Here is a 26,517-nt window from a genome sequence, read left to right as displayed (position 1 = left end):
ACTGGGGTCACCTGACCATAAGAGCCTCCCTCTGGGTCACATGATACCCCGCCCACTGCCGCCCTCCGCAGGATAGGTTCACTTTACCCCCCCCCCCAGTAATCTTTTGAATGTTGGGGCGAGAGGGCTTTCACTATCCTGCCATCACCTGATATAGCTGACTGCTGATTGGTCATTAAATCTGCCCCAAAGTCTGCAGGTATTGCAGAGGTCATGTGATCCTCACCTGGGTGCCGACCTCCCGGACTCTCCAGGAATTGCCAAACGCTGCGACGTTCGAAGAAAGACCGCCCTCGAAGCGGGTGAAATCATCTGCCGGGAATGAATAATGATTAGTATTTATAAACCAGAACAATATTCCATCAGAAGTGATTTCTTATATCTGATCAATTAGCATAATACCTGCTGATCCTGCCAGAAATCCGGGGAGCTGAATTATCAGTTCCATTCTTCCCAGCAATCTCTAAGGACTACAGAACACCTCCCGTAATCCCTAGTAGATGAGGAGAGGAGGGGGTGTCCTGCAGTCCTGTCCTGGGGTGACAACACTACTCCCCCATAGACATAGTACAGTGGGCGTGGTCACCCTAGGACAGGAAGTGTGTGACTGGCAGGATCACCAGTTGAAATCCTGAAAGAAGAAAAATAATGAAGCCACACTAAGGAGGGTGAGATGGGAAATTCTTCTTCTTCAGACTTCCCTCTGAACTAGAGGATGGGGGATGGTATACTGATACGGAAAGGGTAAACTATAGGAACTAGAAGGAACCTTCCGGCACTGAGCTTCATACAGGGCGCTCTCCAGTGCCACACTGCTAAAAGTTGGCTGTTGAGTTCTTTCTAGGTCCAGAGCCCCAGACATTGTGTCAATAAGTCCCCTGACTCTGAAGACTCTGCTCTGGTCCTGCCTCTGAAGACTCAGCTCTGGTCCTGCCTCTGAAGACTCAGCTCTGGTCCTGCCTCTGAAGACTCAGCTCTGGTCCTGTCCCTGAAGACTCAGCTCTGGTCCTGTCCCTGAAGACTCAGCTCTGGTCCTGTCTCTGAAGACTCTGCTCTGGTCCTGTCCCTGAAGACTCAGCTCTGGTCCTGCGCTGAAGACTCAGCTCTGGTCCTGTCCCTGAAGACTCAGCTCTGGTCCTGTCTCTGAAGACTCTGCTCTGGTCCTGTCTCTGAAGACTCAGCTCTGGTCCTGTCCCTGAAGACTCAGCTCTGGTCCTGTCCCTGAAGACTCAGCTCTGGTCCTGTCTCTGAAGACTCAGCTCTGGTCCTGCCTCTGAAGACTCAGCTCTGGTCCTGTCTCTGAGGACTCTGCTCTGGTCCTGTCCCTGAAGACTCAGCTCTGGTCCTGTCTCTGAAGACTCTGCTCTGGTCCTGTCTCTGAAGACTCTGCTCTGGTCCTGTCCCTGAAGACTCAGCTCTGGTCCTGTCTCTGAAGACTCTGCTCTGGTCCTGTCCCTGAAGACTCAGCTCTAGTCCTGTCCCTGAAGACTCAGCTCTGGTCCTGTCTCTGAAGACTCTGCTCTGGTCCTGTCTCTGAAGACTCAGCTCTGGTCCTGTCCCTGAAGACTCAGCTCTGGTCCTGTCCCTGAAGACTCAGCTCTGGTCCTGTCTCTGAAGACTCAGCTCTGGTCCTGCCTCTGAAGACTCAGCTCTGGTCCTGTCTCTGAAGACTCTGCTCTGGTCCTGTCCCTGAAGACTCAGCTCTGGTCCTGTCTCTGAAGACTCTGCTCTGGTCCTGTCTCTGAAGACTCTGCTCTGGTCCTGTCCCTGAAGACTCAGCTCTGGTCCTGTCTCTGAAGACTCTGCTCTGGTCCTGTCCCTGAAGACTCAGCTCTAGTCCTGTCTCTGAAGACTCTGCTCTGGTCCTGTCTGAAGACTCTGCTCTGGTCCTGTCTGAAGACTCTGCTCTGGTCCTGTCTGAAGACTCAGCTCTGGTCCTGTCTCTGAAGAGTCGGCTCTGGTCCTGTCTGAAGACTCTGCTCTGGTCCTGTCTGAAGACTCAGCTCTGGTCCTGTCTCTGAAGAGTCGGCTCTGGTCCTGTCTCTGAAGGCTCAGCTCTGGTCCTGTCTCTGAAGGCTCAGCTCTGGTCCTGTCTCTGAAGACTCTGCTCTGGTCCTGTCTGAAGACTCTGCTCTGGTCCTGTCTGAAGACTCAGCTCTGGTCCTGTCTCTGAAGAGTCGGCTCTGGTCCTGTCTCTGAAGGCTCAGCTCTGGTCCTGTCTCTGAAGACTCAGCTCTGGTCCTGTCTCTGAAGACTCAGCTCTGGTCCTGTCTCTGAAGACTCAACTCTGGTCCTGTCTCTGAAGACTCAGCTCTGGTCCTGTCTCTGAAGACTCAGCTCTGGTCCTGTCTCTGAAGACTCAGCTCTGGTCCTGTCTCTGAAGGCTGAGCTCTGGTCCTGTCTCTGAAGGCTGAGCTCTGGTCCTGTCTCTGAAGACTCAACTCTGGTCCTGTCTCTGAAGACTCAGCTCTGGTCCTGTCTCTGAAGGCTGAGCTCTGGTCCTGTCTCTAAAGACTCAACTCTGGTCCTGTCTCTGAAGGCTCAGCTCTGGTCCTGTCTCTGAAGACTCTGCTCTGGTCCTGTCTCTGAAGACTCTGCTCTGGTCCTCTCTATGAAGACTCAGCTCTGGTCCTGTCTCTGAAGACTCAGCTCTGGCTTTGTCTCTGAAGACTCAACTCTTGTCCTCTCTATGAAGACTCAGCTCTGGTCCTCTCTATGAAGACTCAGCTCTGGTCCTGTCTCTAAAGACTCAGCTCTGGTCCTGTCTCTAAAGACTCTGCTCTGGTCCTGTCTCTGAAGACTCAGCTCTGGCCCTGTCTCTGAAGACTCAGCTCTGGTCCTCTCTATGAAGACTCAGCTCTGGTCCTGTCTCTGAAGATTCAGCTCTGGCTTTGTCTCTGAAGACTCAACTCTTGTCCTCTCTATGAAGACTCAGCTCTGGTCCTCTCTATGAAGACTCAGCTCTGGTCCTGTCTCTAAAGACTCAGCTCTGGTCCTGTCTCTAAAGACTCTGCTCTGGTCCTGTCTCTGAAGACTCAGCTCTGGCCCTGTCTCTGAAGACTCAGCTCTAGTCCTGTCTCTGAAGACTCTGCTCTGGTCAAGCACTGCCAGACCAGTAGATAGAGTCACTATAAGTATATGATTGGTATATGGAGCTCTGCTCATCCACCACTGCCAGACCAGTATATGGAGCCACTATCAGTATATGATCAGTATACAGAACACTGATCTCCACCACTGCAGACCAGGATATATGGAACTTCTATCGGTATATAATCAGTATATGGAACCCCGATCGTCCACCACTGCTGGACCAGTATATGGAGCAACAATCAGTATATGATCAATATATAGAGTACTGATTGTCCACCACTGCCAGACCAGTATATGGATTGAACCACTATAAGTATATGATAGGTATATTGGGCACTGATCTCCACCACTGTCGGACCAGTATATGGAGCCACTATCAGTATATGATTGGTATATGGAGCCACTATCAGTATATGATTGGTATATGGAGCCACTATCAGTATATGATTGGCATATGGAGCCACTATCAGTATATGATTGGTATATGGAGCCACTATCAGTATATGATTGGTATATGGAGCCACTATCAGTATATGATTGGTATATGGAGCCACCATTAGTATATGATTGGTATATGGAGCCACTATCAGTATATGATTGGTATATGGAGCCACTATCAGTATATGATTGGTATATGGAGCCACCATCAGTATTTGATTGGTATATGGAGCCACTATCAGTATATGATTGGTATATGGAGCCACTATCAGTATATGATTGGTATATGGAGCCACTATCAGTATATGATTAGTATATGGAGCCACTATCAGTATATGATTGGTATATGGAGCCACTATCAGTATATGATTAGTATATGGAGCCACTATCAGTATATGATTGGTATATGGAGCCACTATCAGTATATGATTGGTATATGGAGCCACCATTAGTATATGATTGGTATATGGAGCCACCATTAGTATATGATTGGTATATGGAGCCACTATCAGTATATGATTGGTATATGGAGCCACCATTAGTATATGATTGGTATATGGAGCCACTATCAGTATATGATTGGTATATGGAGCCACTATCAGTATATGATTGGTATATGGAGCCACTATCAGTATATGATTGGTATATGGAGCCACTATCAGTATATGATTAGTATATGGAGCCACTATCAGTATATGATTGGTATATGGAGCCACTATCAGTATATGATTGGTATATGGAGCCACTATCAGTATATGATTGGTATATGGAGCCACTATCAGTATACGATTGGTATATGGAGCCACTATCAGTATATTATTGGTATATGGAGCCACCATTAGTATATGATTGGTATATGGAGCTCTGATAGTCCACCAGTGCAGGATCAGTATCACATACCCATCCTCTGGAAAATAAATTGTGGTTGGTACATGTAGGAGATGGTCTGACCACAGATAGTCATTACACAAAAGTGAGGAATATTCTCTATAGCAATACCACAATAATTGTCCATCCGCCCAGAGAGCACAGCGCCCCCTACAGAGCGTTACCTTTTGTATTGTCATTGTAGATCCCACAGAGCCCATTGGTCCTGTGCTGGAGATCAGACGTCACCGTCACGTAGACGTTGTTTCTGCCATCAAACTTCACCCGCACCCCGAGACCGCTCTCTACGAAGATGAAATCGCCTAGCCAGAGGATATTTATTCCTGATGGAAAGAAGACAATATGAGGTTCTCCAGAAAACCAGCACTCCCAGGTCCACAATCTTCCCCAGCTTGGAGGCACAGGTCCCCGGCCAGATAGAGCTCATACCTGCTCCCAAAAGGAGACCGGCGGCCACACTCCCATGACATTACAATGGATGAAGCTTTATTGTCCCAGTGAACCCTCTGCATTGCTGAACAACACAGATGGTCTGCCAGACCTTCCTCACTTTGACGCGTTTCACCCAAAGACGGCATATTTGTAGACTCAGCTGAGGAGGCTCTGGGTGGACTTTCTGTGTTCATTGTCTGGAACAATAAAGCTTCATGTAATTTAGATGACATCATGAGGTCAGCCTGGACCCAAGTGAAGGAATCTAAGATCTGTGAATGATGGAGAACCATTCACCATCGTAGGAGCTGCTCTACACAGAAGGGAGTCTGCTTCTGCCTTGGATGAACCTTGGTAGATCGAATGTTGCTGAGACGAATGTCATTGAAATAGCTGAAGTTATTTTGATATTTCTGGAATCTTTGAGGAAATAGTTGGGTGGATCTTCCGGGATTTTCTTTTATTGATCTGCTGGTATGGACTCTCCATGTAGGAGAGTTAATTAATATCTGCAGCACCCCCTGCTGTTTGTATCCCAGCCTGCATGCTCTTCATCAGTGGGGTAGGGGAGTTCTCCCAAAAAGAGGATCTCCCTCCCTAAGCACCGGTGCCAAGATGATTTCTGCTCTCCATGGTGCCCAGGAAGTTCTGTCAAGGTGAGGTTAATGTAACACCCCCTTCCCACTGGGGAAAGGCGGCAGTTGGCCCTTTCCCTGGTGAATTAGTTTAAAGAGACTCCTTTAGATCAAGTCCACATATGGGCAATGATGTCACGGGAAACCCCACCCCAGAGCTCCCTGATCATATAAAACCATGCAGGTGACCAGTGCTGGGACAAGGTCATCTGGAGCCCAGGGCGAACATGCCAAATTGCGCCCCCCCCCCCCCTCCCCTCCAAAAAAAAAAAAAAAATCGAGCACTAATCTGCATGCTCTCCCCTTTGTCCCAGTACAAATCCACTCTCCTGCCTCCGGGCACAAATCTTTGCCCCAGCTCAAATTCTGTCTCTCCCCATATGCCCCCAGCACAAATTCCCCCTCCTGGCACAAATCATCTACACCTGGAAATATCCGCTCTGAGCACAAATCCTCTCCCCCCCCCCCCACCTAGCACAAATACCCCCCAATAATCCCTACTTTTGTAAATCCCCCCCCCCCCCCAAAGAAAAATGTATGTTCGATGTTAGCACAAATTCTTTCCCCCCACCATATTTCCTTTTCTAGCACAAACCCCCCAAATTCCCTCTCCTAGCACAAATCCTTTTCACCCATTCCCCATCCCAACACAAATCCCCCCATATCACCACTCCTAGCACACCTCCCCCAGTCTCCTCATGGTGCAATGCAGCACTTACAGAGCCTCTTTTTATGCCCTGAGATAGTTTGGAAGGCTTTCACTTTAAGCTATATATGACAATGGAACAGAAAGAAGAGGAGGGGGGCAGAGGAAGGGGAGTAGAGAGGATGGGGAAAGGGGAAAGAGGGGAGGGAGGAGAGAACAGGGTGGGGGGGGGGGGAAGAGGACAGAGAGAGAGAGAGGGGAAGAGAGGGCAGGGGGAAGAGGACAGAGAGAGACTAGAGAGAGGGAGGAGGAGAGAGAGAGAGAGAGAGGGTGGGGGAGAGAGAGAGGGAGAGAGAGAGGGGGAGAGAGAGAGAGAGAGAGAGAGAGAGGGAGGGGGTAGAGAGAGAGAGAGAGAGAGGAGGGAGGGAGAGAGAGAGAGGGACAGAGGGAGGGAGAGAGAGAGAGAGAGAGAGGACAGAGGGAGGGAGAGAGAGAGAGAGGACGGATGGAGAGAGAGAGAGAGGACGGATGGAGAGAGAGAGGACGGAGGGAGAGAGAGAGAGAGAGAGAGAGAGAGAGAGGACAGATGGAGAGAGAGAGAGAGGACGGATGGAGAGAGAGAGAGAGGACAGATGGAGAGAGAGAGAGAGGACGGAGGAGAGAGAGAGAGAGAGAGAGAGGACAGATGGAGAGAGAGAGAAAGGACGGATGGAGAGAGAGAGAGAGGACGGATGGAGAGAGAGAGGACAGATGGAGAGAGAGAGGACGGAGGGAGAGAGAGAGAGAGAGAGAGAGAGAGAGGAGGGAGGGAGAGAGAGAGAGGAGGGAGAGAGAGAGAGAGAGGACGGAGGGAGGGAGAGAGAGGAGGGAGGGAGAGAGAGAGGACAGAGGGAGGGAGAGAGAGAGAGAGGACGGATGGAGAGAGAGAGAGAGGACGGATGGAGAGAGAGAGGACGGAGGGAGAGAGAGAGAGAGAGAGAGAGAGGACAGATGGAGAGAGAGAGAGAGGACGGATGGAGAGAGAGAGAGAGGACGGATGGAGAGAGAGAGGACGGATGGAGAGAGAGAGAGAGAGAGAGAGAGAGAGGACAGATGGAGAGAGAGAGGACGGAGGGAGAGAGAGAGGACGGAGGGAGAGAGAGAGGACGGAGGGAGAGAGAGAGAGAGGACGGATGGAGAGAGAGAGAGAGGACAGATGGAGAGAGAGAGGACGGAGGGAGAGAGAGAGGACAGAGGGAGGGAGAGAGAGAGGACGGATGGAGAGAGAGAGAGAGGACGGATGGAGAGAGAGAGAGAGAGAGGACAGATGGAGAGAGAGAGGACGGAGGGAGAGAGAGAGGACGGAGGGAGAGAGAGAGAGAGAGAGAGAGAGAGAGGACGGAGGGAGAGAGAGAGGACGGAGGGAGGGAGAGAGAGAGAGAGGATGGAGGGAGGGAGAGAGAGAGAGGATGGAGGGAGGGAGAGAGAGAGAGAGGACGGAGGGAGAGAGAGAGAGGACGGAGGGAGAGAGAGAGAGAGAGAGAGAGAGGACGGAGGGAGAGAGAGAGAGAGGGCGGAGGGAGGGAGAGAGAGAGAGGGAGAGAGCGGAGGGAGAGAGAGAGAGAGGGAGAGGACGGAGGGAGAGAGAGAGAGAGGGAGAGAGAGAGAGAGAGAGAGAGGGAGAGAGGGAGAGAGGGGGAGAGAGAGAGAAGAGGGAGGGAGAGAGGACAGAGAGAGAGAGGGGGGGGGAGAGGATAGAGAGGGGTATGGGGGAGAGAGGATGGGGGGAGGAGGGGGGATGGGAATGGAGGAGAGAAGAGAAAGGGGGGAGGAGAGAAGAGAAATGGGGGTGTGCTCCTCCTCCATAGACATGCTGGACATTGTAGTCCCACAAACTCCCCTCTACAATTGGGCACACGGCAATCCCGCCTCTATAAATTCTGCCTCTATCGCACACAGGCCTCTACTGTACTACTCACCGAACATGTACTTCTTCCACAGAGTTCTGCTGCACCCGCCCGCCACGCAGGCAGCCGACAGTTCTTCACTGAGTGGAGTGTGGAGCACAATGCCGGACATTGATCCGGCACTGATTTCATCCCCAGGAGCCTCTCATCGTCTCATCATGGGGGCCCCCCACTGGATCCTGGGCATTTGGTCAGATGGGTCAGTCCGCCCCGCCTCCTGGTATGAACTAACACACCGGGCGGGCGAGCGGCCGCTAATCGCTGTAATGAAGTGAGTCCTTCACTTCTCTGTCAGCGGAGATACCCGCCTGACAGGGAAGTGAAAGGCTCACTTCCTTACAGTGATTAGCGACCGCTCGCCCGCCCGGTGTGTTAGTCACACACACACTTCACCTCCGATGAACTGCGCCCCCCTTCCTTCACTAAATTGTGCCGCCCAGGGCACCCGCCCCCTCTGCCCCCCCCCCCTTGTACCGGCCCTGCAGGTGACAGAGGATCAAAGCACCCCTCAATGCAGAAGGACATTGTGACAGGAGTCACTTTGGCCATGGGGGTTGTGGACCCCAAATTCCTTTAAAGAGGTTGGGAGGCACCATGACCAGCCTTGTGTGGCTTTCTTATGTTTAAGTCACCATGCATCTTTTATGGATGCAGGGTGACCGGGAGGGTGGTGTACACTGAGAATATGGTTTGGATTACTTCAAATAGGACAGTAATATACATTACCAGTATCTCTCAGGAAATATGGAGATCTATCTGATTCCTATACACTGTAAGGCACAGGAAGTGCAACTCCTAATTTGGGCGTCCAGGAACTACGAGAGACACCATGTCTGCTAATCAATGTGTATTAGCTGCAGAGAGAGGGGGGATTGTTTCCAGCAGCCCCTCCTAAAGAATGTCTACTGATTAACTAAGTGCTTTTGTCTAAAATAGGACAGTATGTTAATTGGGTCTGAGACTATTGATAAGTATGTTAATGAGCTCACCTGGCTGTCTACTAAGGGATGTAATTACACAGTCATTGTTCATGTGGTATTCTCAAAGTGTATATAAATGCTGTGTTCCTTTCAATAAAAGAGAAGAAGAGAGTTATCCTCACTTGACCTCAATACGGAGCCTTGCCTCATACTTGGGGGGGGGGGGGGGGGGGTTGGGAAGCGGATTATCCTAGACGACTGTAACCCCTTTTATACTTTGGGGTGTCGTTACAGACATGTGGGCTTCTATCTACAGTATATATATTGAGGTGCTGAACGCTCAATGCTCCTTAGGTATTGGTGACACCAGACCACATGCCTGACAGAACCGCCACTGATCACATGACCAACTGACCACCACTCACCATTCTGCAGATGGGGATCTCCACCTGGTACGACAACATCATTAACGGTCACCGTGCGCCCCTTCACCACGACCTGCTCCAACCCCAATATCATCCGGAGAGTCTGAGGGGACAAGAGCACAACGCCAAGCATGAAAGGTCAGCAATGCTACTGTACACCTACCACCTACTGCACTCACACAATGCACCCCCCCCATAGCATCTACAGGTAAGTACATGTAGTACTGCACTCAGACAATGTCACCCCCCCCCCCATATCATCTACAGGTAAGTACATGTAGTACTGCACTCAGACAATGTCACCCCCCCCCCATATCATCTACAGGTAGGTACATGTAGTACTGCAGTCACACAATGTCACCCCCCCCATATCATCTACAGGTAGGTACATGTACTACTGCAGTCACACAATGTCACCCCCCCATATCATCTACAGGTAGGTACATGTACTACTGCAGTCACACAATGTCACCCACCCCCATATCATCTACAGGTAGGTACATGTAGTACTGCAGTCACACAATGTTCCCCCCCCATATCATCTACAGGTAGGTACATGTAGTACTGCAGTCACACAATGTCACCCCCCCCCCATATCATCTACAGGTAGGTACATGTAGTACTGCAGTCACACAATGTCACCCCCCCCCATATCATCTACAGGTAGGTACATGTACTACTGCAGTCACACAATGTCACCCCCCATATCATCTGCAGGTAGGTACATGTAGTACTGCAGTCACACAATGTCCCCCCCCCCATATCATCTACAGGTAGGTACATGTAGTACTGCAGTCACACAATGCCCCCCCCCATATCATCTACAGGTAGGTACATGTAGTACTGCAGTCACACAATGCCCCCCCCCATATCATCTGCAGGTAGGTACATGTAGTACTGCAGTCACACAATGTCCCCCCCCCCCATATCATCTACAGGTAGGTACATGTAGTACTGCAGTCACACAATGTACCCCCCCCCATATCATCTACAGGTAGGTACATGTAGTACTGCAGTCACACAATGCCCCCCCCCATATCATCTACAGGTAGGTGCATGTAGTATTGCAGTGGCACAATCCCCCCCCCGTTACCATGACCCCTCCAGTCTGTGGGTTACCTTGGGGCATTGTCCGGGATCAGGGCACGGCTCTCCGGAGATGAAGATGGCCCAGTTGCCATCCATGGAGGAGGCCAGGTTATAGACGCAGTTCCCGGGGAAGTTGAAGTGTTTCCCGTCAAATGAGCGATAGTGGAAGCCCCCCCACGTCACACAGGTGGCAAAGAGCCTCCTCGTCTGCGGAGGACCCCCAAGGAGGGTGGCGGAGAGGTACGGCTTCATCAGGAATGGAGCTGCCATGTCTGTCAGTAAAAGGAGAGATTCAGAGTCAGGCAATGGCCACATTCTTCTCACACTTCCCTGCCCAACACACACACAACACTATGTGCGGTCAGAGAGTGCTCAGTCCTGGGATGATGTGCGGTCAGAGAGTGCTCAGTCCTGGGATGATGTGCGGTCAGAGAGTGCTCAGTCCTGGGATGATGTGCAGTCAGAGAGTGCTCAGTCCTTAGATGATGTGCGGTCAGAGAGTGCTCAGTCCTTGGATGATGTGCGGTCAGAGAGTGCTCAGTCCTTGGATGATGTGCAGTCAGAGAGTGCTCAGTCCTGGGATGATGTGCGGTCAGAGAGTGCTCAGTCCTGGGATGATGTGCAGTCAGAGAGTGCTCAGTTCTGGGATGATGTGCGGTCAGAGAGTGCTCAGTCCTGGGATGATGTGCGGTCAGAGAGTGCTCAGTCCTGGGATGATGTGCGGTCAGAGAGTGCTCAGTCCTTGGATGATGTGCAGTCATAGGGTGCTCAGTCCTTGGATGATGTGCGGTCAGAGAGTGCTCAGTCCTTGGATGATGTGCGGTCAGAGAGTGCTCAGTCCTTGGATGATGTGCAGTCAGAGGGTGCTCAGTCCTGGGATGATGTGCGGTCAGAGAGTGCTCAGTCCTGGGATGATGTGCGGTCAGAGAGTGCTCAGTCCTTGGATGATGTGCAGTCAGAGGGTGCTCAGTCCTTGGATGATGTGCGGTCAGAGAGTGCTCAGTCCTGGGATGATGTGCGGTCAGAGAGTGCTCAGTCCTTGGATGATGTGCAGTCAGAGGGTGCTCAGTCCTGGGATGATGTGCGGTCAGAGAGTGCTCAGTCCTGGGATGATGTGCGGTCAGAGAGTGCTCAGTCCTTGGATGATGTGCAGTCAGAGGGTGCTCAGTCCTTGGATGATGTGCGGTCAGAGAGTGCTCAGTCCTTGGATGATGTGCGGTCAGAGAGTGCTCAGTCCTTGGATGATGTGCAGTCAGAGAGTGCTCAGTCCTGGGATGATGTGCGGTCAGAGAGTGCTCAGTCCTGGGATGATGTGCAGTCAGAGGGTGCTCAGTCCTTGGATGATGTGCGGTCAGAGAGTGCTCAGTCCTTGGATGATGTGCAGTCAGAGAGTGCTCAGTCCTTGGATGATGTGCGGTCAGAGAGTGCTCAGTCCTTGGATGCTGTGCAGTCAGAGAGTGCTCAGTCCTGAGATGATGTGCGGTCAGAGGGTGCTCAGTCCCGGGATGATGTGTGGTCAGAGAGTGCTCAGTCCTGGGATGATGTGCAGTCAGAGAGTGTTCAGTCCTGGGATGCTCTGTGGTCAGAGAGTGCTCAGTCCTGGGATGATGTGCAGTCAGAGGGTGCTCAGTCCTGGGATGCTCTGTGGTCAGAGAGTGCTCAGTGCTGGGATGATGTTTGATTAGAAGTTGGTCAGTCCTGGATTGATGTGCGGTCAGTCTTGGGATGTTCTTTGGTCAGAAAGTGGGTTGGTGTGTGTTCAGAGGGTGATACGTGCTGGAGTGCTATGCGTCAGAGAGTGATCATTCCTGGGGTGCTGTGTGGTCAGAGAGTGATCATTCCTGGGGTGCTATGCGTCAGAGAGTGATCATTCCTGGGGTGCTGTGTGGTCAGAGAGTGATCATTCCTGGGGTGCTGTGTGGTCAGAGAGTGGTCATTCCTGGGGTGCTGTGTGGTCAGAGAGTGATCATTCCTGGGGTGCTGTGTGGTCAGAGAGTGATCATTCCTGGGGTGCTGTGTGGTCAGAGAGTGGTCATTCCTGGGGTGCTGTGTGGTCAGAGAGTGATCATTCCTGGGGTGCTGTGTGGTCAGAGAGTGATCATTCCTGGGGTGCTGTGTGGTCAGAGAGTGGTCACTTTTGGATGCTGTGCGGTCAGTCTTGGGATGCTCTTTGGTCAGAAAGTGGGATGGTGTGTGTTCAGGGGGTGATACGTGCTGGAGGGCTATGTGTCAGAGAGTGATCATTCCTTGGGTGCTCTGTGGTCAGAGAGTGGTCACTCTTGTTGGTCAGAGGGTGGCCGATCCAGGGATGCTTTATGGTCAGAGGGTGGTCACTCTTCGGATGCTGATTGATCAGAGGTTGGTCAGTCCTGGGATGCTTTGTGGTCAGAGAGTGGTCAGTCCTGGGATGCTTTGTGGTCAAAGGGTGGTCATTCCTGGGATGCTTATTGGTCAGAGGGTGGCCCTACCTTTGATGCTTTGTGGTCAGAGGGTAGTCACTCCTGAGATGCTAATTGGTCAGAGGGTGGCCCATCCTGGGATGCTTTGTGGTCAGAGGGTGGTCACTCTTGGGATGCTGATAAGTCAGAGGGTGGTCAGTCCTGGAATGCTTTGTGGTCATAGAGTGGTCAGTCCTGGGATGCTTTGTGGTCAGAGAGTGGTCAGTCCTGGGATGATGCGTGGTCAGAGAAGGTCAGTCCTGTGTGGTCAGTACAGGTCACTCACCTGTTGGTGGCACATAGGAGCAGCTGAAGCAGGACTCGGAGGTGACGTTCTCCCAGCTGTGACCCCAGGGGTGTATGCAGCACTCTTCCATGCTCATTAGCGTCACATTGTGAGGACTCAGAATATCCTGACAGTTCCAGGTGGAGAAACATCGACCGAGAAATCCCAATCCTGCCACACACATCCAATAAACAGAATCAATTAAAGGGACCCTTTTAGTGTTATTCATTATTTGTGTAACATGGAAGGCGTTGTGTACTGGAACCCCGGATCTGATGGAGCCCCAGATCTGATAAAGTCCCAGGTCTGATGGAACCCTGGATCTGATGAAGCCCCTGATCTGATGAAGCCCAGGATCTGATGGAGCATCAGTTTTGATGGGGCCCCAGATCTGATGAAGCCCCTGATCTGATGAAGCCTCGGATCTGATGGAGCATCAGATCTGATGGGGCCCTGGATCTGATGAAGGCTCGTATCTAATTAAGCTCCAGATCTTATGGAGCCCTTGACCCGATGTAGCTCCTGGTCTGATGGAGCCCCGGGTCTAATGAAACCCCGGTTCTATGAAGCTCCAGATCTGATGAAGCTCCATATCTGATGAAGCCCTGGATCTGATGAAGCCCTGGATCTGATGAAGCCCCAGATCTGATGGAGCCCCGGATCTGATGGAGCTCTGGATCTGATGGAGCCCCAAATCTAATGACGCCCCTGATCTGATGACACCTCAGATCTGATGGAGCCCCAGACTGATGAAGCTCCAAATCTGATGGAGCCCCAGATATGATGGAGCCTCGGATCTGATGGGGCCCCGGATCTGATGAAGCCTCGTATCTGATGAAGCTACAGATCTTAAGGATCTCTAGATCTGATGTAGCTCCTGGTCTGATGTAACCCTGGATCTTATGGAGCCCCAGATCTGATGGAGCTTTTGTATCTGATGGAACCCCAGATCTGGAGCCCCGGATCTGATGGAACTCTGGATCTGATGAAGCCCCTGATCTGATGAAGCCCCGGATCTGATGGAGCATCAGTTTTGATGGGGCCCTGGATCTGATGAAGCCTCGATCTGATGATGCCTCGGATCTGATGGAGCATCAGATCTGATGGGGCCCCAGATCTAATGAAGCTTCGTATCTGATGGAGCCCTAGATCTGATGGGGCCCTGGATCTGATGAAGCCTCGTATCTAATGAAGCTCCAGATCTTATGGAGCCCTTGACCTGATGTAGCTCCTGGTCTGATGGAGCCCCGGATCTAATGAAACCCCGGTTCTGATGAAGCTCCGGATCTGATGAAGCTCCATATCTGATGAAGCCCTGGATCTGATGAAGCCCCAGATCTGAGAGAACCCCGGATCTGATGGAGCTCTGGATCTGATGGAGCCCCAAATCTAATGATGCCCCTGATCTGATGACACCTCAGATCTGATGGAGCCCCAGACTGATGAAGCTCCAAATCTGATGGAGCCCCAGATATGATGGAGCCTCGGATCTGATGGGGCCCAGGCTCTGATGAAGCCTCGTATCTGATGAAGCTCCAGATCTTAAGGATCTCTAGATCTGATGTGGCTCCTGGTCTGATGTAACCCTGGATCTTATGGAGCCCCAGATCTGATGGAGCTTTGTATCTGATGGAACCTCAGATCTGGAGCCCCGGATCTGATGGAACTCCGGATCTGATGAATCTCTTTATATGATGAAGCCACGGATCTGCTGGAGCCGTGGATCTGATGGAGCCCTGGATCTGATGAAGCATTGGATCGGATAAAACCTCAGATCTGATGGAGCTCTGGATCTGATGAAGCATTGGATCTGACAAAGCCTCAGATCTGATGGAGCTCTGGATCTGATGGATCTTTGACTGTTATAATTTAGCTCTGCTGGGCACAACTTAACGTGTGTGGTCACCTCCTGTCTAATGGAATGCCTTGTCACAATTTCTCCTCAAATCCTGGTCTGACCTCTCATCAGATATGGGCATAGGTGTTCCCATGCTATCACTCACCCTCAGTACAGCGGGCTCCACTCCATCCCTCACAGCAGGCCCGTACAGTCCGGTTCCACACAGTCGGTCTGGTGCTCTGTGGTCTGGGGGGGGGTATGAAGATATATTTATATATTAGTCTGAGCAGAGACATATCAGTGTAACCCAATGGCGGCCCTTCCACTCACTTGTAGATATAACACATGGCGGAGGCCCCCCGCTCCGTGTAATAACTGGCGATGCCGGCGTCACCCCCATAGACGCGTCTCATGGACTCCAGGTCCAGCTGCCACCCCTCCAGATTATACTGGTACATGCTGGAGCACGGGACCAACTGCTCCCTCCGCGGGGAGACCACCTCTTCCTCCGTCACCTGCACCGTCCGCTCGCACCACCGCCTGTAGGGGGGGCACCAGGAGAAATTTACTGACACAGAGAAGGTAACTGACACAGGGAATTATAGAGGAACTCTGGGAAAAATGTAAAATGACAAATATGAGGCGTTCTGTAAGTGGCGCTCACACTCTGGGGTTGCAGTAATGCGCACTTTACCACAATGCACTGCAATGCACGCAAAATGAACGGCCCCACAATGCACTTTGGCGAGAGGCATGCTTTGCCAAGGTAAGGTGTATTGGGGTGCCAGGCAAATGAATGGCACCAATGCATTAATTGTGTGTTACAGCAATGCAGGATGTCACCGCCGGTGTGAATGTGACGTTAATGCTGCAGACAGGCTGCAGGATATTTGGTACTCCTCAGAGTTCCACTTTAACTTACACCGAGTTTATAACGGAGACTTACCCGCTGCAGAATATCGCCCTCATCCATAGCGTCAGCAGCAGCGCTCTCCTCATTGTGGGCGGGTCCAACCTGTCAATCACACAGAGACTCAGATTATGTCAGCTATAGGTGGGTGATACGGCCGTGTTTTCATATTACATCATCTACACCTTTATATCCTCAGGGGTGTCTCCATCATCTGCACATATCATTATCATAGGATGACATCACACCTCCGCCTCCCATGTCATCAGAAGAAGACAGGACAGACATGGGACAGAGACAGGACAGACATGGGACAGAGACAGGAGACAGAGACAGGACAGACAGGACAGAGACAGGACAGACATGGGACAGAGACAGGAGACAGAGACAGGACAGACAGGACAGAGACATGACAGACAGGAGACAGAGACAGGACAGACAGGACAGAGACATGACAGACAGGAGACAGAGACAGGACAGACAGGACAGACAGGAGACAGACCAGGACAGACAGGAGACAGAGACAGGACAGACAGGACAGAGACAGGACAGACAGGAGACAGAGACAGGACAGGACAAAGACAGGACAGACACAGGACAGAGACAGGACAGACAGGACAGAGACAGGACAGACACAGGACAGAGACAGGACAGACACAGGACAGACAGGGGAAACAGGACAGAGACCGGACAGACACAGGACAGACACAGGACAGACAGGACAGAGAGAGGACAACCAGGGGAAACAGGACAGAGACAGGACAGACACGGGACAGAGACAGGGCAGACATGCGAAAAAACTGGACAGACACAGGACAGATAGGACAGAGACAGGACAGACACAGGACAGACAGGAGACAGAGACAGGAGAGACACAGGATAGACATGGAGCAGCAAGAGGAAAAACATGGGACAAACACATGAGAGATACGAGACAGAAATGGGAAAAATATGGGGCAGACACAGAAAAGACACAGGACAGACACGGGGAAGACAGGGGAAAGACACTGGACAGACACTGGACAGACACGGGGAAGACACGGGAAAGACACTGGACAGACACAGAACAGACACAGAACAGACACAGGGAAGACACGGGGAAGACACGGGGAAGACACGGGAAAGACACGGGAAAGACATGGGAAAGACGCGGGACAGACACGGGAAAGACACGGGGAAGACACAGGACAGACAATGGAAAGACACAGGACAGACACGGGTACAGACACAGGAAAGACACAGGACAGACACAGGACAGACACGGGAAAGACACTGATAAGACACAGAACAGACACCGGAAAGACACAGGACACGCATGGGATAAACACGGGAAAGCAAGGGACAGACACAGGAAAGACACAAGAAAGACACGGGACAGACATGGATAGACACGGGAAAGACATGGGAAAAACACGGAAAAGACAAGGGACAGACGTTGGAAAGACACAGGACAGACATGGGACATGGGACAGACATGGGAAAGACATGGGACAGACACGGGACAGACACGGGACAGACATAGGACAGACATGGGACGGACACCGGAAAGACACAGGACAGACATGGGACAGACACAGGAAAGACACAGGAAAGACATGGGACACGGGACAGACATGGGACAGACACAGAAAAGACACAGGACAGACATGGGACACGGGACAGACATGGGACAGACATGGGAAAGACATGGGAAAGACATGGGACAGTCATGGGACAGACATGGGACAGACATGGGACAGTCATGGGAAAGACATAGGACAGACACGGAAAGACATGGGAAAGACACGGGAAAGACAAGGGACAGACATGAGAAAGACAAGGGACAGACATGGAAAGACACGGGAAAGACAAGGGACAGACATGAGAAAGACATGGGACAGACACGGGAAAGACAGGGAAAAGACACGGGAAAGACACCTGACAGACATGGGAAATACACTGGACAGACATAGAAAAGACACGGGACAGACACGGGAAATACACGGGACAGACACAGGAAATACACAGGACAGACACGGGAAATACATGGGACAGACATGGGAAAGACATAGGAAAGACATGGGACAGACATGGAAAAGACATGGGACAGACTTGGGAAAGACATGGGACAGACACGGGAAAGACATGGCACAGACATGGGAAAGACATAGGACAGACATGGGAAAGACATGGGACAGACATGGAAAAGACATAGGACAGACACGGGAAAGACATAGGACAGACATGGGACAGACATGGAAAAGACATGGGACAGACATAGGAAAGACACGGAAAGAGACATAAAGACACAGGACAGACACGGGACAGACATGGAAAGACACGGGACAGACATGGAACAGACATGGAAAGACACTGGACAGACATGGGACAGACAAGGGACAGACACGGGGCAGACACGGAAAGACACAGGACAGACACGGGACAGACACGGGACAGACACAGGACAGACACAGGACAGACACGGGAAAGACACAGGACAGACAATGGAAAGACACAGGACAGACATGGGAAAGACACAGGACAGACACAGGAAAGACACGGGAAAGATACGGGAAAGACATGGGTCAGACACAGGAAAGACACAGGACTGACATGTGAAAGACACAGGACAGACACGTGAAAGACATAGGACAGACACAGGAAAGACACAGGAAAGACACAGGAAAAACACGGGAAAGACACTGATAAGACACAGAACAGACACAGGACACGCACGGGACAGATACGGGATAGACACAGGAAAGACACAGGAAAGACACGGGAAAGACACAGGACACACACAGGACAAACACTGGAAAGCAAGGGACAGACACAGGAAAGACACAAGAAAGACACGGGACAGACATGGATAGACATGGGAAAGACACGGGAAAAACATGGAAAGGACAAGGGACAGACATTGGAAAGACACAGGACAGACATGGTACATGGGACAGACATGGGAAAGACATGGGACAGACACGGGACAGACATAGGACAGACATGGGACGGACACCGGAAAGACACAGGACAGACATGGGACAGACACAGGAAAGACACGGGAAAAACACGGGACAGACACTGGAAAGACACCGGACAGACATGGGACACGGGACATACATGGGACAGACATGGGAAAGACATGGGAAAGACATGGGACAGTCATGGGACAGACATGGGAAAGACATGGGACAGTCATGGGAAAGACATGGGACAGTCATGGGACAGACATGGGACAGACATGGGACAGTCATGGGACAGACATGGGACAGACATGGGACAGTCATGGGACAGACATGGGACAGACATGGGACAGTCATGGGAAAGACATGGGACAGTCATGGGACAGACATGGGAAAGACATGGGACAGTCATGGGACAGACATGGGAAAGACATGGGACAGTCATGGGACAGACATGGGACAGACATGGGACAGTCATGGGAAAGACATGGGACAGACATGGGACAGTCATGGGACAGACATGGGACAGACATGGGACAGTCATGGGAAAGACATGGGACAGACATGGGACAGTCATGGGACAGACATGGGACAGTCATGGGAAAGACATGGGACAGTCATGGGACAGACATGGGACAGTCATGGGAAAGACATGGGACAGACATGGGACAGTCATGGGAAAGACATGGGACAGACATGGGACAGTCATGGGACAGACATGGGACAGACATGGGACAGTCATGGGAAAGACATGGGACAGACATGGTACAGTCATGGGACAGACATGGGACAGTCATGGGAAAGACATGGGACAGACATGGGACAGTCATGGGAAAGACATGGGACAGACATGGGACAGTCATGGGACAGACATGGGACAGTCATGGGACAGACATGGGACAGACATGGGACAGTCATGGGAAAGACATGGGACAGTCATGGGACAGACATGGGAAAGACATGGGACAGTCATGGGACAGACATGGGACAGACATGGGACAGTCATGGGAAAGACATGGGACAGACATGGGACAGTCATGGGAAAGACATGGGACAGACATGGGACAGTCATGGGACAGACATGGGACAGACATGGGACAGTCATGGGAAAGACATGGGACAGACATGGGACAGTCATGGGACAGACATGGGACAGTCATGGGAAAGACATGGGACAGACATGGGACAGTCATGGGAAAGACATGGGACAGACATGGGACAGTCATGGGACAGACATGGGACAGTCATGGGACAGACATGGGACAGACATGGGACAGTCATGGGAAAGACATGGGACAGTCATGGGACAGACATGGGAAAGACATGGGACAGTCATGGGACAGACATGGGACAGACATGGGACAGTCATGGGACAGACATGGGACAGTCATGGGAATGACATGGGACAGACACGGGAAAGACAAGGGACAGACATGCGAAATACACGGGGCAGACACGGGAAATACACGGGAGAGACATGGAAAAGACATGGGACAGACATGGGACAGACTTGGGAAAGACATAGGACAGACATGGGACAGACTTGGGAAAGACATAGGACAGACATGGGACAGACACTGGAAATACACGGGACAGACATGGACAGACACAGAAAGGCACGGGACAGACATTTGGATATTCAGCACATGACAACAATTGATAAGCCATTACTGCCCCCAACATTCTCATTTCCCTTCCAGGAGAAAACCCCCGACTGCAGAGCCGGGTCACCGAGCACAGATCCCCCCACAGACACGGAGATGTCAGCAGACAATCGGGGGATTTATCAGCCGTGTCATAGATTGTCAGCAGTGTGACAAGTGTCAGAGTGTGCGGCAGATTGATGGAGAGTTCTGTGATACAATGTAACGATCTACAACCCCCACCGACCGACACCATACCTATCTCACTACAATCTGTCACACACCATCAGATTCTCTCTGCTCTGATCTCCGTATTCCTAATAAAAGTGTCACACGGCTTCTGACCGCCGGGACAATCATCACACAGATCCCACCATACATGACCCATGAGATCAGATCTGTCAGACGTAGATTGTATGCAGATTGTACGGACTCACCTCTGTGTCTCATGTAGGTTCCCCGTTGGTGAGATCAGATCTGTCAGACGCAGATTGTACGTAGATTGTACGGACTCACCTTTGTGTCTCATGTAGGTTTCCGGTTAGTGAGATCAGATCTGTCAGACGCAGATTGTAAGCCGATTGTACGGACTCACCTCTGTGTCTCATGTAGGTTTCCGGTTGGTGAGATCAGATCTGTCAGACGCAGATTGTACGCGGATTGTACGGACTCACCTCTGTGTCTCATGTAGGTTCCCCGTTGGTGAGATCAGATCTGTCAGATGCAGATTGTACGCCGATTGTACGGACTCACCTTTTTGTCTCATGTAGGTTCCCCGGTTGGTGAGATCAGATCTGTCAGACGCAGATTGTACGCAGATTGTACGGACTCACCTCTGTGTCTCATGTAGGTTCCCCGGTTGGTGAGATCAGATCTGTCAGACGCAGATTGTACGCAGATTGTACGGACTCACCTCTGTGTCTCATGTAGGTTCCCCGGTTGGTGAGATCAGATCTGTCAGACACAGATTGTACGCAGATTGTACGGACTCACCTCTGTGTCTCATGTAGGTTCCCCGTTGGTGAGATCAGATCTGTCAGACGCAGATTGTACGTAGATTGTACGGACTCACCATTGTGTCTCATGTAGGTTTCCGGTTAGTGAGATCAGATCTGTCAGACGCAGATTGTAAGCCGATTGTACGGACTCACCTCTGTGTCTCATGTAGGTTTCCGGTTGGTGAGATCAGATCTGTCAGACGCAGATTGTATGCAGATTGTATACTCCTCTCAGTCTCCTGCCACAGACACTGTGTCGCTCTATGTACACCGTCCTCCTTTATACCCCTATAGAGGGAGATGACGGGTGACATGTGTCTGTGCCGGGATTGGTCGCTCCATCCAAACACAGCTGCTCCCCTCCATTCACATGGAAACCCCCCCACCGGCGTCTCCTCCCCCGCTCACTGGATTGTCCCAGGGATTACCGGACACTCAGGGACCCCTTTCATCTCCCTGTGACATCTCATCGTATTCTCATCTCCCGGAGATCTCACCGGCAACAATCCTCTCACTGACAACCCTCGTTTTCTATGTCAGAGAAGCCAAAACCTCCATGATAGAGACAACACACCAACCAACCAACCAGAACGCCCAATTTCCGGGGCCAATAGCGAATGAATTAGACGTGCAGAAAAACTTTGTCTAGTTTAAATTTTTCAATTCGTTAAATTCATTTTCAGAATTCGTTTCGTTTTCAAATTTTCCGAATTTAACTGAATTTATTTCAATTCATGCAAATTCGGAAAATGTTTTCCATTAGCTGCCAAATTTTTCACATCTAAGAATTGCAATATATTTACATTTCATAATTGTTTCCTTATTTCGGGCAAATTTCATTTAATTATTTCAGATTAATTTAGTTTCATTATTCTCGAATAATTTAATTTCATTAATTCGGACAAATTTTGTTATTTCAGACGAATTTCATTTCATTATTTCGGACAATTTTGTTTTGTTATTTTGGACGACTTTTGTTTCATTATTTCAGGCAAATTTAATTTGGTTATTTTGGGCAAATTTGATTCATTATTTCGAACACATTTAACTTCGTTATTTCGGATGAATTTCATTTCCTTATTTCGGAATAATTTAATTTCGTTATTTTGGATTAATTGAATTTCCTTATTTCGGATAAATTTGATTTAGTTATTGCTGAAGAATTTTATTTCCTTTTTTTCGATACAAGGATAAAACGATAAAAGGAAATAAAATTCTTCAGAAATAACTAAATGAAATTTATCTGAAATAAGGAAATTCAATTCATCAAAAATAACTAAATTAAATTATTCCGAAATAAGGAAATACAATTCATCCGAAATAACGAAATTAAATTATTCAGAAATAAAGAAATGAAATTCATCCAAAATAACGAAATTAAATTTGTTCGAAATAATGAATCAAATTTGCCCAAAATAACCAAATTAAATTTGCCGGAAATAATGAAACAAAATTGTGATTTGGAATTTGGATTCATCCAAATTTACGAATAATGAAAAATTTGTCCGAATTTCGGTTTGGAAATAAACGAATCGCACATGTCTAGAATGAATAGCCAACACAATACATGAGAATAAGTGTGAATGGGCCCCAAATCACTTCATTGGCCCTCACAGGGATCCCGGTGGATTCCAGAACAAAATATCAGAGATAAGACGTTCAACCAAAATAGACTTCACAATGAAGTCAGCTAAAGATCTGCAAAGTATTCTAATAACATAATTCCCTATTAGGAAAGGATGAGACCATGAGTCGGGGCAGAACATTGTGGCATCATTAGTTACCAACCTGGAAGCTAGAATTGCCTCAATCACTCTCTGCCCAGAAGCTGGACTCAATCACTCTCTGCCCAGAGGCTGGACTCAATCACTCTCTGCCCAGAGGCTGGACTCAATCATGCTCTGCCCAGAAACTGGACTCAATCACTCTCTGCCCAGAGGCTGGACTCAATCACTCTCTGCCCAGAGGCTGGACTCAATCATGCTCTGCCCAGAAACTGGAATCAATCACTCTCTGCCCAGAAGCTGGAATCAATCACTCTCTCCCCAGAAACTGGACTCAATCACTCTCTGCCCAGAAACTGGACTCAATCACTCTCTGCCCAGAGGCTGGACTCAATCACTCTTTGCCCAGAAACTGGACTCAATCACTCTCTGCCCAGAGGCTGAACTCAATCACTCTCTGACCAGAAACTGGACTAAATCACTCTCTGCCCAGAAACTGGACTCAATCACTCTCTGCCCAGAAGCGGGGCTGGCCTCAGTCACTCTCTGCCAAGAGGCTGGACTTAATAACTCTCTGCTCAGAAGCTGGTCTTAGTTGCTCTCTTCTCAGAAGTTGGCCTCAATCGCTCTGCCCAGAAACTGGCCTCAATCACTCTCTACCCAGAAACTGACCTTAATCACTCTCTGCCTGGAGGCTGGCCTCAAACACTCTCAGCCCAGAGGCCGGCCTCTAACATTCACTCCCCAGAAGCTGACCTTAATCACTCTCTTCCCAGAAGCTGGAATCAATCACTCTCAGCCCAGAAGCTGGACTCAATCACTCTCAGCCCAGAAGCTGGACTCAATCACTCTCAGCCCAGAAGCTGTCCTTAATCACTCTTTGCCCAGATGCTGACCTTAAAACTCTCTGCCCAGAAGCCAATTTCAATTACTCTGCCCAGAAGCTGGACTCAATCACTTTCTGCCCAGAAGATGGCCTCAATCACTCTCTGCCCAGAAACTGTATTCAATCACTCTCTGCCCAGAAGATGGCCTCAATCACTCTCTGCCAAGAAGCTGGACTCAATCACTCTCTGCCCAGAAGCTGTACTGGCCTCAATCACTCTCTGCCCAGAAGCTGGACTCAATCACTCTCTGCCCAGAAGCTGTACTGGCCTCAATCACTCTCTGCCCAGAGGCTGGACTCAATCACTCTCTGCCCAGAAGCTGGCCCTAATCACTCTTTGCCCGGAGGCTGGCCCTAATCACTCTCTGCCCAGAAGCTGTACTGGCCTCAATCACTCTCTGCCCAGAAGCTGGACTCAATCACTCTCTGCCCAGAAGCTGTACTGGCCTCAATCACTCTCTGCCCAGAAGCTGGACTCAATCACTCTCTGCCCAGAAGCTGTACTGGCCTCAATCACTCTCTGCCCAGAGGCTGGACTCAATCACTCTCTGCCCAGAAGCTGGCCCTAATCACTCTTTGCCCGGAGGCTGGCCCTAATCACTCTCTGCCCAGAAGCTGTACTGGCCTCAATCACTCTCTGCCCAGAAGCTGGACTCAATCACTCTCTGCCCAGAAGCTGGTCCTAATCACTCTCTGCCCAGAAGCTGGTCCTAATCACTCTCTGCCCAGAAGCTGGTCCTAATCACTCTCTGCCCGGAGGCTGGCCCTAATCACTCTCTGCCCGGAGGCTGGCCTCAATCACTCTCTGCACAGAAACCGGCCTTAAACATTCTCTGCCCAAAGGTCGTCCTTAATCACTCTCTGCACAGAGACTGGCCTCAATAAATCTCTATCCAGAGGCTGGCCTCAATAAATCTCTGTCCAGAAGCTGGGCTTAATCACTCTCTTCCCGGAAGCTGGACTCAATCACTCTCTGCCTAAAACTTGGCTGGCCTCAATCACTCTATGACCGGAGGCTGGCCTCAATCACTCCTTGCCCAGAAGCTGGACTCAATCACTCTCTGCCTAAAACTTGGCTGGCCTCAATCACTCTATGACCGGAGGCTGGCCTCAATCACTCCTTGCCCAGAAGCTGGACTGGCCTCAATGACTCTCTCTGCCCAAAAGCTGAGGAACCATCCCCCACCCAGAGATCTGGGGGAATCACCTCAATTTATAGTCAGAAGAGCCCCCTGGGGACCATCCCCCCACCCAGAGATCTGGGGGAATCCCCTCTATTTATAGTCAGGAGTGCCCCCCTGGGAATGCCCCCCAAAGATCTGGGGGAATCCCCTCTATTTATAGTAAGATGAGACCCCCTGGGGACCATCCCCAACCCAGAGATCTGGGAGAATCCCCTGTATTTGTAGTCAGCAGTGTCCCTGAGGGAGGGACCATCCCCAACCCAGAGATCTAGGGGAATCCCCCCTATTGAGAGTCAGGACTGCCCTCCTGGGAACCATCCCCCACCCAGAGATCTGGGGGAATCCTCTCTATTTATACTAAGGTGTGCCCCCTCTGACTAACCCCCACCCATAGATCTGGAGGAATCCCCTCTATATATAGCCAGGAGTGCCCCCTGGGGATCACACAGAAGGAGAGAAGATATAAATTGCCCCATGAGAAGAGTGACCTGTGTGTGTGGAAGACATTTGGTTACATATTAATACCATGAAACCAGCTCAGAGGAAAAGATTATGGATGGGGATTGGACACCGAGAAGGATCTGCCACCCTCTGCTCTGTGGTGATTCCTTCGATCCCCGAATTCTTGGTTCTTCCCTGGTGGGGGTGATGTTCTTCTCACATTGACTGCAGCAGGAAATATCCACCAATGGTCACCTCTGTCGGGTTTTTATTGTCGTCTCAGTAAGGAAATCTCCCACCTGTTCAGGGAACAAATGACTAAAGCTGGACATACATGGTTAGATTTTCATTCGAACGTTTGCAGAGAACAATCGATCTTCCTATCGAGTCAATTTTGTTTGAAAGTCCCCAAAGTTTCGTCCAGACCCGATATTTTGAATAGAATCCCAGACAATTAAAGGGGTTCCTCTTGTGCCTAGAACCAGTGCAGGGAGAAGGACATCTAGTGCCCAGGGAGAAGATGTAGAAATGTGTAGAAGATCCAGAGGGGTGCTCCCCTACCACCACTCCTTCAATATTAGAGGACAGAGTAATCTGTCCCCGTACTTATGAAGGAAGTGACTCCAATGGCTCTGGACACCCCCAATGCTGACCACCGCTCCCCGAATATTGGAAAATGGAGTAATCTGTCTCCATACTTGGTAAGGAAGTGA

At 50.4% G+C, this 26,517-nt stretch overlaps 1 protein-coding gene across 1 annotated transcript in view; it reads right to left on the bottom strand.

Moving 5' to 3' along the window:
* LOC309556619 (SCO-spondin-like) overlaps positions 1–21,064 on the bottom strand; it is a 204,513-nt gene extending 183,449 nt beyond the window's left edge. Inside the window, exons 1-9 of the mRNA XM_082259053.1 lie at positions 21,009–21,064; positions 16,023–16,091; positions 15,407–15,616; positions 15,240–15,322; positions 13,237–13,407; positions 10,543–10,784; positions 9,424–9,526; positions 4,584–4,742; positions 227–312 (exon numbers count right to left, since the gene is read on the bottom strand). Coding sequence (XP_082115179.1) covers positions 227–312; positions 4,584–4,742; positions 9,424–9,526; positions 10,543–10,784; positions 13,237–13,407; positions 15,240–15,322; positions 15,407–15,616; positions 16,023–16,075 — 1,107 coding nt within the window. The 5' untranslated portion in view covers positions 16,076–16,091; positions 21,009–21,064. The remainder of the gene's footprint in view (positions 1–226; positions 313–4,583; positions 4,743–9,423; positions 9,527–10,542; positions 10,785–13,236; positions 13,408–15,239; positions 15,323–15,406; positions 15,617–16,022; positions 16,092–21,008) is intronic.
* Between the last annotated feature and the right edge of the window lie 5,453 nt (positions 21,065–26,517).

The sequence above is a fragment of the Pelophylax lessonae genome (assembly GCF_965119305.1).
Source record: "Pelophylax lessonae genome assembly, chromosome: 5".
Taxonomy (NCBI): Eukaryota; Metazoa; Chordata; class Amphibia; order Anura; family Ranidae; genus Pelophylax; species Pelophylax lessonae.
The sequence above is the reverse complement of the archived record's forward strand: the minus strand, read 5'-3'. Positions and strand labels throughout refer to the sequence as shown.